This window comes from Ostrea edulis, chromosome 5 (genome assembly GCF_947568905.1).
Source record: "Ostrea edulis chromosome 5, xbOstEdul1.1, whole genome shotgun sequence".
NCBI lineage: Eukaryota > Metazoa > Mollusca > Bivalvia > Ostreida > Ostreidae > Ostrea > Ostrea edulis.
This window is the reverse complement of record NC_079168.1, coordinates 68,817,995-68,836,760: the sequence shown is the minus strand read 5'-3', so window position 1 is coordinate 68,836,760 and position 18,766 is coordinate 68,817,995. Positions and strand designations below refer to the sequence as shown.

The 18,766-nt window shown below is 34.5% G+C and overlaps 2 protein-coding genes across 5 annotated transcripts in view; one reads left to right on the top strand and one right to left on the bottom strand.

The window, feature by feature from the left end:
- Nucleotides 1–1,230: 1,230 nt before the first annotated feature.
- On the bottom strand, nucleotides 1,231–7,853 carry LOC125649034 (ATP synthase subunit s, mitochondrial-like). Its single transcript, XM_048876249.2, has 5 exons — nucleotides 7,725–7,853; nucleotides 5,565–5,824; nucleotides 4,390–4,607; nucleotides 3,646–3,805; nucleotides 1,231–2,033 (listed from the first exon to the last, which is right to left on the bottom strand). Exons 1-5 carry the CDS (start codon nucleotides 7,737–7,739, stop codon nucleotides 1,799–1,801), a joined length of 888 nt encoding a protein of 295 aa, XP_048732206.2. The 5' UTR covers nucleotides 7,740–7,853; the 3' UTR covers nucleotides 1,231–1,798.
- A 97-nt stretch (nucleotides 7,854–7,950) lies between these two features.
- LOC125649026 (spermatogenesis-defective protein 39 homolog) overlaps nucleotides 7,951–18,766 on the top strand; it is a 48,786-nt gene continuing 37,970 nt past the window's right edge. The window contains exons 1-5 of one of the 4 annotated variants that reach the window (XM_048876235.2): nucleotides 7,951–8,285; nucleotides 12,639–12,716; nucleotides 13,778–13,889; nucleotides 15,809–15,928; nucleotides 17,120–17,245. In XM_048876235.2, the coding sequence (XP_048732192.1) occupies nucleotides 8,262–8,285; nucleotides 12,639–12,716; nucleotides 13,778–13,889; nucleotides 15,809–15,928; nucleotides 17,120–17,245 (460 nt within the window). In that variant the 5' untranslated portion in view covers nucleotides 7,951–8,261. Of the gene's footprint in view, nucleotides 8,286–8,309; nucleotides 8,540–12,638; nucleotides 12,717–13,777; nucleotides 13,890–15,586; nucleotides 15,602–15,808; nucleotides 15,929–17,119; nucleotides 17,246–18,766 lie in introns of those variants that run through there. The other 3 variants (XM_048876237.2, XM_048876232.2, XM_048876236.2) reach the window with 3 other exon arrangements.

Here is an 18,766-nt window from a genome sequence, read left to right as displayed (position 1 = left end):
TTTCTGTGTACAGGAGTTATTTTTGCTTTATTACAACGACGAGCTAGACAACTAACTAATTCATAGCAATCAGCAAATGTAGCCATTGTGGAGTAGTCATTTTATCACTTCACCTACAAATCTATGAATAACAAGAAATGTTTGTAAAACAGATATGCTCCCCATGGTGCAAAATTGAAAAGGGTTATACACATACATCATTTAATTGATAGTAGTGCCAAACCAATTCAAGATATTGAGCAGACATTATCTTCCTATGTCCAGAGTGTATCTTGCAACCATGTTACCTAGAAATCAATAGGGGTCAAGCAAATGGTTCTCTACACATTGAGTGGTCAGTATATTCCTATGTCCAGTTTAACCATAAAATCAATAAAGGTAATCTACTCCTTAGGTGTACCAAGTGTCATGTCTGTTCTATTATCCAGAGTGGATTGACCCTTGATCTTTAACCTGAAAATCAATAGGGGTCCTCTTCTACTCATAACTAACTAACATATGAAATATCAGTAAGATCAAGTGAGTGGTTCTCAAGATATTGAGTGGACAACATGTGGTCTACCTACTGAATGACAGGTGCAAAGCAATATGCCCCTCTTCTTTGAAGGGGGGGGGGGGGGCATAATAAAAATAATTTTGAGACATTCTTGATGACAATTAAATCTACACCCTCCCCCCCTGAGTTTTGGGATCACCTTATCTATTGTCCCATACCAACAAGACTGCTCAGCTGGGTAATGCTATGCATTGATTAAATTTCATTCCTGTTATTTAAGAAATAAATTTCATTTTTGAAAATATATGAGGGTATGAACTGCAAGGCTTCACACCGGCATACTTCATGAAGGGTGTTAGCACTTCATGTATAAAATATGCGGGCGTGAAAAGAAGAATGAAATTTATTTTTCATATTTACATATCACTTCATTTCTGTATAAATTCCCAGCTGTTGAAAGAGACATACTATTTTCATCAAGATTCATATGCACATTGTTCACAAATGCATCGCATTCATGAGGAAATATCAAAGGCAGTAAAAACCAAGGCCACGTGTCACAGCAGGTGTGGCACAATAAAGCCCCCCCCCCCCCCCCCGTTCAAACACTGTAAGTGCCAAGCATAGGCCTAAATTTTGCAGCCCTTTACCATCAATGGTGACATCTTCATATGGGTGAAAAATTGTTGAGAGGGACATTAAACAATATACAATCAATAAATCAAAGGCAAAAACACCAAAAACATAAATATTTATTTATACAAATATATTTATACAAGCATATCAATCGGAATTTGATTGGGGCCTTTACAGAGAGTATATGTTGGCTTTAGCTTCTTATTGGCCATGATAACTAATACACTAGGCATATTCCTCCTAACATCCCTGAGACATTAAGAGTCACTAAATATATAGTGCCTTTCATAATATTTCAGACTTTTAATGGCCATATGACTTTCTATCCCCCTGGGATGGTTTAATTAAGTACTAGATGTGAATACTTGATCATGATATTGTTCAAGCAGTGCAACAAATAAGCATATGCTGTTTCACGAGAAGTAACATATATTATCAGGTGCACAAATGGTTAATGTTTCTCTCTGTCACATACAATCAATGTTGTGTATCATAATAACCAATGTAAACAGGACATCAGAAATTTCTCATGAAGCACCCTTAGTAGAAAGATATCACTGATATTTCTGGACACTAACAACTGCCTGCAGTCCCTTAAAGCAGTAACACAATCAACAGCAACCCTGTCATATGACTGTGATGGCAGGAACATTCTGAGAAGGTTCTTCAAGTCTTTTCTGAGTCTGCCTGCTTCTGAGACTGGTCTGATGAACTCTGTTTTGTGGACAAACTATCCTGGACTATATTTTCTGGTGCTTGTGAATTTTCAGTCATGTGGTCAAGTGCCTCTAGATCCACCCCTAAAACTGTCAGATCAGGGTTATCTTCCTGAAGAAGTAAGCTCACCAACGACTTGTTCCCAGCATTAGGTAAATCATTGATGCGTAAATATTTCAGATTTCTGAAATAAACCGTTAAGAAATAGGAATAATAAATTGATAAATGTAATTTGTATGTTTCATATGCTTCAGGGTACATTTAGCTCTGGTGATTGTGTTCTTTCAATAAAAATAAGTTGTAAAGTAGACACTTTAAGTGATCTTTAATTAAGGATAATACAGTGCTCCCTCGATATATTGCCCCCCCCCCCCCCCCCCATTATAATGCCATCCCCTCTTATTGCCTGAAAATCCTAAAGAACAGATTTCCTCCCATGTTAACACCCCCATTATAATGCCAATCCCGCTTAGTGCCATATGCAACTGATTTTCACAAACAAATGGTCAAATTCTATATGGTTTATCCTTGATTTTAATGCCAATTACCTAACACCCATCAGTAATCACACCTGTACTTTGATAGCAATGCAGTGAAGTGTGACAGTTTGGACAAGGTATTCAGGAGGCAGGATTAATTACTAATAATAGCTGAATTGAACTCAAGATAATTTAAATGTTTATAAAGAATGGAGTCCAAATAATTTTATGGTATTGAATTTCTGTTGATTGCTCAGTGAATTGTCTGTAATGGTGAATTCGTTAAAATGCCACCCCCGCTTTATTGCCTAAATTCGTCTCAATCAAAAGTTGGCAATATATCGAGGGAGCACTGTATTTCATACTTTAACATATGTTTCTGTTTTATACATAGGCATAGGGGCTAAGCCAGTTTAGATGCAAAACTCATTGCAACCATACATGTAAATATTTATGGTTACAATGAGTTTCGGGTCAAAACGGGCTTAGCCTCTGTGTACATAGGCATGGGAGACAGGACTAAAGCATTTGACTCTTAACTAAAGTAAGGAAACTTGCTCATAAATATTATCATTTCTGGTATTAAGGTTTATACTTGATTTTTCGATTGCCCCTTTGAAAGAGAGCTGTTGAATAGATCAGAGATCTGAGAGGTACTACATGTACATAGTATTCTAATAAGGAAGTTACACTCTGTAGAGTGGATCAGAGATCAAGAGATCTGAGAAGTACTGCATGTACATAGTATTCTAGTAAGAAGTTACACTCTGTAGAGTGGATCAGAGATCTGAGAGGTACTACATGTACATAGTATTCTAATAAGGAAGTTACATTCTCAAGTTGAGAAGTTGTACACTTTTACTTCCATTCAAAACTAAGAAAGGTATTTTGACAATTTCCTTGTTTTTTTCCTTGATTTTTTCTAATTGACAAGCATTAATCAACGTTAGATCTTTTGTATTTTTACATTGTACTAGAAACTATACTTAAAGTGTTGTTCACAAAGGACGTACATAATAGATTTCTGGGCCATCCTCCCATCAAATTCATAAACAAACTTGAGCGGCTAGTAAACTTGTATATCTAAATGTTTGAATTTTAAAAAATTCAGCATAGCACTTTGAACAAAAAGCTGTGCTCTCAGGGCCCAGTTGCACAAAAGTTAGTTAAATTTAATAGACAGTTAACTTCCAGTTAATGCTCTATATTAATTTAAGAGTTAAATTGTCTGTTCAACTAAACTTTGTGCAACTGGGTACAGGTATTTGATTCAACAAATAATGAAAGGCCAAGAATGCAAACTTTAAAGATCCTTACTTTAATTTCTGTAATGCCCCTAGGCCATTGTCTGTCACCAGTGAACAACCGCTAATATCTAAGAATTCGAGTGTGTCACTGAGCACATACAATCTGGAGAGACAGAAGTCATCAATATTCTTGCAGTCCTTTAAAATCAGCATTTTTAACGAGGTTCCTTCTGAAAATAGATATTTAAAGGTACCATTGAATTATCATGACTAAATAAGCAAAGCGTAGATTCACAGCATAAACAGTGAATTTTCATATGTTAATGAACTCTTATTTTCACTGCACATTGAAGAGATCCAATGTGAACTTTCTTATAATCTTATCAAGAGATACTTAATGATTTATGAACTGTTAGAATAGGCTTTTTATACTTGTCACATTGAAGGGTGCAGTGCATGTATGATGGAGTGAATTATTATAAAACAAAGATGAAATATGTTTTATGTGTTTGCTATCACTATGCACTTAATTCATTTCTTGATGCCGAGGAGGAATAAAACCTTCCACTTTTTTTTATCCATATAGCCCATGCCAATGACATGAATAAAAAAAACATAAAGGCTGTCTGTTTTACGGTTAAATCTTAAATGGAAATACCATACACAATACAAGATATAACAATTGTACAAACAGACAGATGGACCTAGAATTGTCTCCAAATCAATATCCCCCACTTTCATCATTTGAGATATCAGTTTGCCATTGTCACAAAGAATATCCAGGATTCATGTAAGTACTGGACATCCACCTTACCAAGACATTCTAGTCCTTCATATAAAACTTTGGTTCCTGTGAAATCTGCTACTTGTAAGTAAAGGTTATCCACTTTGTAGTTCGGTAATGGCATACGATCTCCTTTTGCTTCAATCCATTTGTCAAAACCAGCAAATTGTACCCGTCCCTGTAGTCTTACAACTGTATGAGCTGCTGTCAAGTCAGCACCAAGCCTCCCCAACTTTTCTGTATCCAAGCTGAATAAAGTACATACATACTTGATAATGAAGCTTTCTTAGTTACTTAAACTTTTGTGTATATTGTACACTACACCGAATTTTATATTGTTAACAACTTAAATAAGTTGTCTTGGGTCACATAAACTATAGTAATTTTGAAAACATTCTCCCCTGTAGCTGAGAAAACACCATAATATCATATCTTTTTTATTTCACAAATGAGTTTTGATAAAGACATTTCTTTCATTTTGTCATCAAAAAACTTTTTATGCAACTGGTTTGCATTTGTCTGCATTGGTGTCTGTCTGTTGAAAATAATTCTCAGAATTTCCCCTATTCCCTAACATAATTCTGGAGTGCTTCAGAAAATAACAAAGTTTGAAACAAAACTACAGTACAAAACTTTTAATCTGGTTGATAAATTTTGTTAAAACAAGAAGCTCCATGTACTAGTTAATACCTTAAGCAATAATATACCCCACACAGAGATTGGAAGTTTTATAGGTCTTTTTATCTGTCTGTAGACATTTTTTGTATGATTATCCCATATTCCCTGCACATTGAATAATTTTCCTAATTATATGCAAATGCTAAATTCCATGGGAATGTATTCATCTAGAATTTTAAATTGATTTGTTCAATTTGAAAAATTTATAGGTATTTCAAGATCATAGTTCTTAGATTTCTTTGTAGATTCTATGAATAGATGAACTTGACCCAAAGACATTAATGATATGAAAATGTGTCCTGATCCTTGTCCAAGGTCATTTGACAATGCCAAGGTCATTGTGAGAAAAATTATGCTATTTTTGTCTAAGCCACATCTTTGCAACAAAGAAATTATTACATATTATCAATTAAGTTATAAAATTAAAGATTTATACTTGACACAATTAAAAGGTAATTTTTGGCATGAAGATGAATAGAAATTACTACTAAGTAGTATAATGTGTTGTAGAAAATAGCAATACTAACCTTTGTGCAATTACTTCATGTCTATAAATTGAATGTCGGAGGTAGTGTCTCATGCTATTTAATGAATAGTCAATCTCAAACAGGTTCATAAATCTGTTGAAGTTTACAAATGGCGACTTTCCATCATCAGGGAAGCTCCTCATGTATTCTGGTTCCAACATGGGTTTCCCCATTCTACGTTCTCTTCCATCTGATGCATATCTTTTTGAATGGCATATGGATAATCTCGAGTAAAGGGTGTTGGCTTGCCTAAGGGACTTCTGTATGTCATATGAAAATAAATCGTAAGGCAATTACATTACCATGCACACATGTGCAATTCAAGAACCTCTGGAAATCAATTTAAAAGTTGATTCTGAGACATGAAGTTGTATTGATATCAAAGGTATCATTGAAATCGTCAATGTTATATCTATAATCAATGCAAACTTTCTAATATCAATAAAAAAAATGATAAATTTTAATGATTTGTACTTGTGAGTATGAAACTATAGTTTCTTTTTGTGTATTGACCATTAACTTAATTAAGGTCAAACTCAAAGGACCTATTGCTTCAACACCACAGTTTATTTCTTAATGAAAGAAAAAGTGAGCAAGCTCACATACCCCACGCTCCAACACTGCTCGACAATGCCTCACATAATGAATGGTAATGCTATGCATTACTGCAAGAACAGGACAGACAGGCTCGAAATTCTAATTCAAAAGGGGGCAAAACTCCACAAAAATTATTGAATCAGAATTTTTCAGGAATATGCACATCTACACAGTGTGTCCTTACTAACTACAAAGTTTCACGAAATTCTTTTGAGCGGTCTCCGAGGAGTTGTGCTGACAAGAACAGGACAGATGGGCTAGAAATTTAAAGTTCAAAAGGGGCATAACTCCAAGAAAAATTATTGATTAAATAAGAATTTCCTGGGAATATGCACAGCTACACAGTGTGTCCTTATTAACTACAAAGTTTCACGAAATTCTGTTGAGCGGTCTCAGAGGCGGACGGGTCAACTACATTAAATCCTCCGCAACTTCGTTGTGTGGGGTATATCAATCTCTACCCAGAGTTATTGTTTCTTACACTCACAAATACATCTGTTAACATCTCAGAATAAGCAATGTTATTTCACATGTAAATCCACTTTTTTAACGGCTTTATTGGAACTAAGAACTACTTTATAAAACTTTGGGAAGATGTAGGACATGAAAATATTTGTAGATTTTTTTCCATTACTATATATTCTTCATGTACGTATGTATAGGCCTGGTGCAATAGTATTCTCTTTAGAGAAGTCGAGAGGCATAGCCTACATCGACTTCTCTTCACAAGCATTCATGTTTTAATTCTGGAAAACGTGTAATTGCTGGAGTCGGTGACGGTTTATGTTTCAACCAACGTTTTGACTCAGATGTGCCTGGATTTACGCAATAGACAATTTGTTTTCAAACATTTAACAGCAATGCACAAAACCTTCACAAGGAAATCAACACTTACTTGCTTTTAATCCATTTTCAATATGCCCCTGTCCCGGGTTTAAATCACAACTCTGATTACATCAGCCTGCTTTTCTCTTAACTGGTCCCCTATTGTGACAGCTCCCAAGACCAGTTAACGTAAACCCGGGACAGGGGACATGTTGAAAATGGATTAAAAGCAAGTAAGTGTTGATTTCTTTGTGACAGTAATCCAGGCACATCTGAGTCGAAACGTCGGTTGAAGCATAAACTGTCACTGACTCCAGCATTTACACGTTTTCCAGAATCAAAACATGAATGCTTGCAAAGAGAAGTCGATGTAGGCTATGCCTCTCGACTTCTCTAACTAGAATAGGTGCAATAGACAACCCAATATTCATGTTTCAACACAAATCAATGCTTCTTGTGTCACAAAAAAGACTTGACATCTGCTCAGTATTTATTTATTTACGTATATTTTTGTAACTGAAGTCAAAACCATACTTTATTTGAGCATACGTGCCATTTCACAAAATTTTTGTAAAACCCGTGAGAGCAAAGAACGACAACTCTGGGTAGCGATTGTAGGGTACATATGCCCCGTTGAAAAGGGACATGCTCCTATATTACAACAAAATATCGTACAACTTTGGTTCAAAAGTGGATTTACAGGGTCATCAAATATATTGGTATTAGTATTAATATTACCTTTAGATATGACATGATAATAAAAGAATCCTTTCTTTCTTTCTCTGAACCTCGCTAGCTGGTAGCCCAGAAGCTGGCAACTCTATGATTTTTTATTTTACCGCTTAGAACAAATACAAGGCATAATGGTCAAGGTCATTTGCTAATTATTTTCTCACACACTATCAAAATATAGGCCTAGTTCAACGTATTTTATTAACTGCCTGCACCACTCATCTTTATAAATTTTGAAAGGGTTGGTTAGTTTGATGATGCTGGCATTTGTTATTGTTGTTGTTAATGATATAAGCTGGGCCTATTTAATACTTCATACGATGTATTAGTCGTAGTGAAAAAAGAGGGTCATATCGACAATGATGAATAAGTTGCATCTTTTTTATTTTTTATTTTTGTCATTTTTTTTAGTGTTTATTGTTTTTAAAAATAAATTTAAGCATCGTTTTTTATATTAACTATGGTACAAACTATTGAATACCACTGTTTTTATTTTGTACTTTCACTTTCCCGTTTGAAAGGCTGCAGATAAAAGCTATCGAGATGTCAGCTTTAAATAGAAGACGGGTGAATATTTTTGTGCTTTAAATTTTTTACACGGTATATTCCCATGAAGTCAAAACACAATTTGTGTTGTTGTTTTTTCAATGTGAAAATAAAATTTCACAAACTGTAATTTCAATGCAAGGGGGTGGAGTAGGATTGCTAGGAATATTAAGGTCAACAAAAGGTGTGTCATTTCAGAGCCACCTATATCGTTATACATATATCATATTTTATATATGTCTCTGTTTTATCTCATGCTACAGAGACCTGGCAAGGTAATGTTTTGTGACAATTTTTATTTAGAGAGCTCTTGGTGTGAATGGCAATGTATGAGTCCTGAGAAATAGACTATATGCCCAAATTTTCAAAACTTTTTCATCCCAACAAAAGGACTTGAAAACAAGATTCCTCTAAGTAATTTGTGATAATTATACATGTAAGTAGGTAAAATTAAGTAATTAATAGTTGGCACTATTTAAACAAAATTATTATAATAATTATGATTAACACAAACTCTGAAGATCTTTTTAACTCGGTGACTATCGCATGTATCAAAGACAAAAGACACGTAGTATTCATATATATACAAATATATCACTGGCAGATAAACTAAAAACATTTCATGCAAGAATATAATATTTATAAGCAAATGTACATGTATATGATATGATATCAGGGTTCGAAATTAGCTCATGTTCATAAGTCCAAGACAAGTAAAAAAATTTTTTTAAATGAATTGGACCGTAGTAAACTTTATGATAATAGTCCTTATGGACTAGCTAAAATTCAGTTGGTTCAAATTTCAGTATACTTTTTCTGAGTATCTGATCGAAATGTTTATACTGAATGAAAAACAAATGCACAATTTAGAGTTTTCAAGATCATGATTTGATTTCCCGTCAAGTAGAAGTTTATCAGAGTTGAAAACCAAAACCAAAAAAATACCCCCAGAAATTAGATAACCCCAACTTCTATGAAAAACAAAGATAAGGAGTTTGACAGAAAAAGCAACTATTTCAAGGTTCATGTAAAATTTGGAAAGTTGACTGAAGAAGCTGCAGCTCTGAAAAGATTTTATTAAGTGTGGTTGCCTATATGTATTTCTGAAACAAGTGTAATAGGTTGTTACACACAATATCATTAAATAAATTAATGTTTAGTGAAGCTCTGTGTTGGCATCATTTTTATTACAAGGGAGGGGGGGGGGACTAGTGAAATGCTTTGCGACTAATGAAAATTGAAAGTCACTAGTCCATACTAACTAGTGCTTTAAAAAGTTAATTTTGAACCCTGGATATGATTTATCTATTCCAAATTAGCTGGATTGGCCCATCCTTGACCTATACTTTTGGGCTAAAAATAGTCAAACAGTTTTTTCCAGGTTAACTCAGGTGACCAATTGCGGTTGTCATCTGTCGTCGTGCGTTAACAATTGAACATTTTTAAATTCTTCTTGATAACCATTATACCAATTCCTTTTCAATTTGGTATGAAGGATCTTTGGGAAAGGGGGTACATAAATTGAAAATTTCAGGACTCCTGCACCCCTTTGACCCAAGGGGCTGGGCAAAAACTGCCAAAAATTGACAATTTTTCAAAAATCTTCTTCTCTAGAACTGCACATGTTTAAGAGAAACTAAATGCATAATGATATAGAGCAGAAAGGCCTCTACCAAAATTGTAAATTTGATGATCCCAGGGGTAGGGGTTCTGACCCCAGGGTGTGGCCAAACTTAGTATATAGTGTTTATGTGTAAGTTTGCTGATACTATATGAAATCTAAATACATTCTTAGAAATAGTGAAAAGAATGTACAAAAAATGGTGAATTTCACAACCCAGGGTTTTGACTCTAAGATGGGTCCAAATTAGTCATATCTTTTAATGTTTTAATGTTAATACACCTGTTATATTATTTAAAGCCATTCATCAGTGTCATCAGTGTATGCGCTTTTGTGAGTATTGAAGTTTTAAGAACACATCTTGTTTTATACTGTTGCTGAACATTAGAATTTAGCTTAGATATTCAGAACAGGAATTTTTTTCTAGATTTCATAGCCCTTGGGAGTAGTGATACCCTTTTCACTAGTACTCAGATGACCGATAAGGCCTGTTTGCCTCTTGTTTTCATTATAGAGACAGATTTTGCCCTGAAATTTAGTCACAGGATCCCTCTTGGAGGATTACAAGTTCAGTGTGCATTTCAGCTGGATTGGTTTGTCCTTGACCTACTTTTGAGCTAGAAATAGGTCAAACAGTTTTTTTGGGGCTTTTTTAATTATGGATACAGATATTGTGCTGAAATTTAGTCACGGGCTTCCTCTTGGAGGAGTACAAGTTCAATTTGCATTTCAGCTGGATTGGTCCATCCTTGACCTACTTTTGGGATAACATTAGGTCAACCAGTTTTCTGGGCTTTTTTCACTATGGATACAGATATTGCCCTGGTATTTAGTCAAAGGCTTCCCGTCGGAGGAAGACAAGTGCAGTTAGCATTTCAATTGGATTGTTACACTATGACCTACTTGAGGGGTAGAAGTAGGTCAAACAGTTTTCCAGATTCTTTTGGTATAGTAACAGGTATTGCTCTGAAATTTTGTCACAACCTCCCTCTCAGAGGAATACATAATCAGTTCACATGTCAGATGCAGAGCTCCAGATAAGGTGCGTATCAGCGTAAATACTCATCAAATTTTACCAAATACGCATTTAAGTTGAAAATCATGCGTACAATTACGCATTAGCGAAAGTAAATGTGCTTTACACTCCCAAAGTAATGTGTATTAGTCTGCGTATTTGTGATACATGTAGTATGATATAAATATGAATTATCTATTCATATGAATTGAGGTTAGCCCAGGGCTTGATCATACATGATATTTAGCGCTATGAAATACGTTTTGATGACAATCACAATTTTGAAAAATTGGAAGAGTTAACTCAAAACACTATTATATAGGCCTACTTGTTTTACTTTCTTTCTTAAAGAGTTAGTGTGCAGTCGAAAGCACAGGAAAAAAACTTGTATTATCAATTGTGGATGAATGATATACAGAATTGGATCAAAATCATGTGACTGAGTGTCTGACATATTCATATTTGCTGCATCAATGATAAATATCAAATTCCCAATGAATAGTTTTAATAAAAAGAACTGCAAAGGATTTTCCCCGTAAATAGCTGGAGCAGCCTTTTAGTATAAACTTTAAGTTAAAGTATAACGGAAGAAGTATCGTTTATCTGGTGACATCTTCTGTGCAAAAGAGCAAAGATAATCAGTAAATTAACAAAATACACTTTTGAATTTTTCTGAAAAGCAAAATACTCATTGATTTGAAAATCAGGGGGTAAATACTCTTTGTGGTAAAAAATTATCTGGATCTCTGGTCAGATGGATTGGTGCACCATGCACCATGACCCATTTAAGGCTTTTCTATTCAGAATGTGTGTTGTATCAATTCAGAGTGCAAAATATGCTTCCAGGTTGAATTTCACTGTCCAACAAGTGTATATTGTACTGTTTGGGGTAATCTTGTTGAGAAATGTAAATGACATACAACGTATGACAAATCGTTACACTACTTCACTATCATTGTTTTATTAGTCCCCAACTGACGAAGTCGAAGGGGACTTTGAGTTTGTGCTCCGTCTGTCTCTCTGTCTGTCAGTTCCGTTTTCTGCACTTGTTTTCTCTGTTCTTGCAGATATTTATTTGATATTTGGTACGTTGCTTTGCCACAAGAAGTTACAGATCAAGTTTGAATTTCATCTTGGTCCGTTGATTTTTCACTTACGGCCCTTGAACTTAGAAAAATAGCATGAATTATTAGTTTACATCCAAAGTTTCTTATTTCTGTAGATAAGAGTACTACACTCATTAAAACTTCTAGCATAGTAATACAATAATATAGCTAAATTATACATGATCACCTACATTTCTTTCATTGACTTGGTTAAAGACCTAAACCTAATTATATATTTGTCTTTTTTCCTGGTCTAGTCTCTACTCGAATAGTAGTTGATTTCCAACCATTCCTATCCTTGTGCCCCAATTTTCCCTTTTACCATAACCTACATAATGAACTTTGAATATCGTTGTGGTCCAGGAATTTTGCAACCGGTAGGGGACTATGTATTGCCATGCAATACTCTCAGAATGCTTTTTTAATATCCTTAAGAAAGTCCCTTAAAATCAGTTTCTTTGTCCTTAAATATGTTCTAGTTTAACCTCTAAAATTATTTTTTACATGCTTAATGCATATACATCTTATGACAATAATACAATTTATCAAGTCAAAGTACTTTGATTAACCTGACATTTAGCATGTTTAAAGAGTGTGAGATGTCAGATGTACAAAGAATTTATTTTTAACAGGAATCACAAGATGATCAAGAAGAATATTGGATGAAATCAGCGGCAAATAAAAACAAATTCAACATTTTTGATGATGATGTAAGTATACTTTTATTGTGTCGCACAAAATTATTGACATCTTTTATCTTATTTCTAAGAATTAATGTGCTTTGTTTATTAATTCTTCTTAGGACTCTCGGTAATATTTTACAATATTTATTTTAAGCATTTGAGAGTAGAATTTGATTGAATATATTGAGCTATGAAAGATCTCGATAAGAATAATATACATGTATATCTTGAATTTGTAAAAATAGTGGATTCTCAACAGGGGATGCTTACTCCTCCTAGGCACCTGATCCCACCTCTGGTGTGTCCAGGGGTCCGTGTTTGCCCAACTCTCTATTTTGTATTGCTTATAGGAGTTATGAGATTGATCACTGTTCGTTATCTTCACCTTACATACTCGTGCTTGTCCAAGCATATACTGTAATTCCTTTGTGAGCATGCAAGTTATGATCACAAAAATGAGCATTAACTATGACAGCACAAAATTCCTTCATGTGTTGCTTACTGAAAATGTCAACAACTTCAGCACAAGGGCATACACTATATAATCTGAAAACAAAATTGGTATGAGAAGAAGCAGAATATTGTACCCAATGTAAGTATTGCTGTGCAAATGTCACCAGTTCATCGGGTTAGATTTGATTGATAGATTTCATGCATATTACATGACAAAATGCATAAACTGATATCATGCACATGTGCTTGAAATTATTTTTATAAACAATGTAGTACACAGGATTTGCACAGCAGTTACATGATATGTTATTCCACTTTCATGTATGTAAAAATTATTTAATGTAAGAATTAATGAAATTTTCTTTCGACATGCCCTTGTTCTAGATATTAATTCAGTGTAAAAGTGATATCTGAAGACCATGATTGTGATGTCATACTACGAGTCGCTCAGGCATCTGCGTAAACACTGTTTAGTGGATTGTAAACATTCAGAATTTAAAAAAAAAAATTCATTTGCGTGTCAGAAGTGCCCATACCCAACATGTAATTGTTTATAAATTCAAGGGCAGGTCACTTAAAGTGTTGAAAAATTTGTCTTACTGAAGTTATTTGGTATGTGAATCCTTTAATTGCAGGTTACCGTGGAAACAGCTGAGGAATTAGCTAAGTCTAAGAAGCTTCTCACTCAGTGTGATGACGTGGACCTAGTGAACTGGGATGACACACCGGTATCCTCAGCGATTAGTGGTGAGAGGGTCAGCCATAGGGCATATCTTGCATAAGGCCAATTCAACTTAATTAGTAGATTATCATACACAGTCACCAAAAAGTATGAGGCGGGTGGGAGGATTTTATATTTTAATTTTTATTTTCTGAGAAAATATTTTGTCAACAGAAGTGTGTCATTTAATCATAAATGCTAGATGGATATCAATTTATGCTTATTTCACAGACGATTCCAGGTTAAGCTTTAATTTCAAACACAGAAAGATACCAAACTTTTTCAAGATTTACGCTCGTTAGAACGCGATAAATTAAGAAAACCATAAATATATGATATGTCTATTTTCTTCACCGTTCACGTAGCTTTTCACTTTGCTATAACGGAATCGGGCATGAAAATTTTCTGGAAATCGCAAGTTTCGCAAAATAAAAAAATTTGGGGCGGTCCGATTTTTAAGGGACGAGCAGGGGTTATAATCTATCAATTAAGTTGAATTGGCCTAATGTTCATGATCATCAGGAAAGGGCTCACGAAGAGATCAAAAGTTCCATGAGAACAATAAAACTCTTAGAATAAAATCAAAATCTGTACTAGGTGTTAAAATCAAATAAGAGTCAAAACAGTCCACAGTAAAATATTTTGCAGTGAAAGTGTTTCATTTTCAGCTCACTTGGGTTATAGACTCAAGTGACCTTTTCTTAGTCAAAATTTGTCATTATTGTCTTTGGTAATTAATTTTCACATTTTCAACTTCTTCAAAACCACTCATTCAGTATCAACTAAACATGGCACAACGTATCCTTTGGTAAAGGGAATTTATATATGTTGAATTTAAGGGCCATGCTCTGATGTAGGGGAGATAAATATAGGGAATCATAAAATAGGGTACGTAGTATAAAAATTGTTTTTAAAATGTCTTCTAAAAAACTGTAAGGATGATATTTGCCAAATTGATATAAAAACCTTGTCTCATAGTGTGAATTCTAAAAACCTTGTCTCATAGTGTGAATTCTAAAAACCTTGTCTCATAGTGTGAATTCTAATTTGTTCACACCTTGACTCCCTGGGTCAGGATAGGAACACATCAAGAGTTTTTTTTTTTTCCCCATCTCCAATGAGATTAAAGTTTGTTTTCTGCATTTGCTTCATTTTCCCATTGTCACTGTATGCTATATTATATACCTGATATTGACCAGACTTTTAGTGCCACATGAGATTGATATTTACAGGATTTGTGTGCTATATGGGATTAATATTAACCAGACTTTTGGTACTACATGGGGTTGATTTTGACCAGACTTTTAGTGCCACATGAGATTGATATTTACAGGATTTGTGTGCTATATGGGATTAATATTAACCAGACTTTTGGTACTACATGGGGTTGATTTTGACCAGACTTTTAGTGCCACATGGGATTGATATTTACAGGATTTGGTGGCTATAATATATTACTATATATTTGGTGGGATCAAACTTCGCTTACACTACAAAGGGTACTTTAGAGTTAGGGTTGGGATTTGGTGATATTAACTATATTATTAGTGTTATTAACTATTACGTGAGTTGATATTGACCAGAGAGATTTAGTGAGCAATTCATATGAAGAAGTACTTTGTACATTGCCCAAGCTTACAAGCCCTAAATGTTGTGATAAAACCAAAAACCTTATTTGTAAAGATTGATCTTACTTGGCATAATATTTTTTCTATATTTATAGATGACATTCATCAGGGTGAGCTGTTATCTTTGAATGCACAACAACTCTTAATACAGTTAAAAAATGTTACTGTATATTGTCCAGATGTTTTAATCTGAGGGCATGCTGATATATTGAAGATACACTTGTATCACTCAATTGCATGTTTTAACATGCATTGTAAGCTTTTCACAAATAAGGCCAAGAAAAATGTCTTTTTTCACAAAGTTTCATTGTATTCAGAAGGTATTGTGACCCCAGATTCTGCCTCTTCTTTTCCTAAACCCTCCTCCTCCTCTGTGCCTTACACCAGAAATATACCACCTTATATGACACATTCCAGATCGCAGAGTGAAAGCTTTGGTAAGCATGCATTTAACTGCCTCTTTGTGATTGTCCAGGAGAGAGCTTTTTATCTTGTATGTTACAAATCGGTCATTTACAACAGTATTCTGTCACATTCATTTGTTGATATTCAAGAGAAAAACAATTACATGTTGATCATAAATTATGTATTTAGTAACAGCAACATGATTTGTTATACTTTCATGCAAATTATTAAATGAATTTGATTGGTTTAGAAGTATTTGTTAAAAAGTACTGTTACCCCTCTGCATGCATAAACCACGCCCTCTGGGTAACAGCTAGTACATATTAACAACGGTTGACAATGCATGACGGCGGGTAACAGTATAAAAATTGTTAACTGCGCAGAATGTTTGCACGTACGGTTCACCATGAATTAGCATGAAGGTCTATTACTCTAAGCATTCAGTATAACCCCCCCCCCACCCCCCAAAATAAATTTTACATGTTTTGTTGGGTAACATGTGAAATTATTATACTTTTGTGTAAAATACTTGAATCTGATTGGTCGAGAAGCATTTAAAAAATATATTGTTACCCTCTGAGAACAGAAAGCACGCGCTCCAGGGTGAAAGTATCTAACAACGGACTTGACAACGGGTGATATTATAAAAAAAATTATCTCATGCATCATTTATGCGCATACGGTTCGCCGTAGATTGTTAGAAGACGTTGTTTGAGTGTTTGTAATAAACGCGAATATACATGCATTGATATGCGAAATATCGCATGACAGTGATTGATCAAATGTCAACAGACGTAAGTTTTTCTGCTTTTCTGTTTATATAACATTCAGTATAATAAAACAAATATTGCATGTAGTTGAGGGTAACATTGAAAATTTTCATCCCCAAGAGACCATTGTCAACCTTGACCATGCCTCAGTTGATAATCGTGGTTTTCTCGGGGATGAAAATTTTCAGTGTTACCCTCAACTACCTGCAATATATATATTGTCACCCGGAGAAAAACTGTTATTGTATCATGTTACCCTACAACACATGTAATATTTTTATAATGTAGTCACAGTATGTAATTCAAAGGGAAATAAAATTTTAGAATGCATGATCTAAATTCATTAAAAAATAGCTTACATATTCAGGTGTTATTGATTGATAAAACTTAATAAATCATGAGGGCATTCTATTGTGGTTCACATCATGTAGCAGTTGACCTTGACCTTGACAGGTGTTTCAGCTCGAGTGTCCTTCACACCTTCACGGGAATCATCTGTGCCCTCCATACAGTATAGTAAATCCCAGGAGAGACTCCACACCATTACTCAGACAACCCGTGATCTTAGGCTGGAGGATGGTAAGAAAGATCTCAATAAAGTAAGGAAAGTCACGGCCATTAGAATTCAGTGGTACTTTATTTTTGGATATGATAGAGTATACAGAATAGACAATACAAATATTTTACGGTATACCATTTTATTTTTATTTCACCCTTTTCCTATGTTCAAATTCAAAATTGAGTGAATTCAAAACTAAATGAATTGACATAGGAATTAAAATGTGAATATCATAATCAATAGTTAGTGTCTTTAAATATTAAAAGAAGGTAAATAAAAAATTCTTCCTTGGGTATGTTGGCAAAGGAAACTTTTTACATTGCAACAATTTAAAATTGAATCTGTACTTATACTGTATCATCTTTCGTTTTTAAATCTCTGAAAATCACAATGTTAAAAATGTTTATGTTTAAAACAGCTGGCTTACTGTGGTCCTCAGCGAGTATACAAATATCAGTACTTTTTATCATTCTGATTTCACAAGACAATATTTTTGCGAGGATGCAATGATTCACAAGAAGTAACATTCATGAATTGGTTATGTCTTCTATCTGTACAGTAAAGTTTATTTGCGAGAACTATATATTTGTGCATTGCTTGTCTCACAAAATTACATGACATGTTTATAATATTCTCGGGAACAGAATGTAATTTACAGTATATGTACAAGGGCTGTTCGATATGTAATGTGTATTGTACGATATCTCAAAAGCATTCGACTCAAATAGTGAAATGAACATTACATCCCTTCAAAGTATTCTCCGCGGTTTGAAATACATAATTTCAATCTCTGAATCTATTTCTGAAATGCGTCACGGTACGCTGATTTAGGTAGGTCTATGAGGCACTGACTGATGGCTGAGCCAAGGGCTTGTCGCGACTTGTAACGACGACCAGATAAGAACTTTTTAAGTTTTGGAAAAAGGAAAAAAGTTGCATGGGGCTAGATCTGGAGAGTATGGTGGGTGTGGCAAGATGGTAACCTTCTCCGACTTAAAAAATTGCTTCACAAGCTCAGATGTATGTGATGGAGTATTATCAGGAAGTAGACGAACATGCCTAAATCCCGACACAGGGCGTCGTTTATGATAATATTTCTTGAGCTTTTTTAGTATAACATCTCGGTAATACTGACCTGTAACACTTTTGCCCTTTGACACCGGAATTTGTTCAGCTATACCATCACATGAGAAGAATATGCAATAAAGAACCATCTTTAAGCTTATGGTTCTTTTGACAACTACAGGCCTTCTACTGTGTTTAGTTAGCCATATTTTGTTTCCAATTTTCTTACTGGTTCAAAATAGTGAACCCATGGTTCGTCACCCGTAACAATGTTTGCAAATTGTCTTTGATTGAATTCGGGATATGTTTTGAGCAATTGCTCAGCTGTTTGTACTTGTACCCATTTTTGGTCATCTGTCAATATATGCAGTATCCATCTGGCAGAAATCTTTCGTACTTTCAAAATAGGCTTCAAAATGAAATGCACCCGCAATAGCGATATGCCAACAGCTTTGGCAATATCATGAATCGTGTGT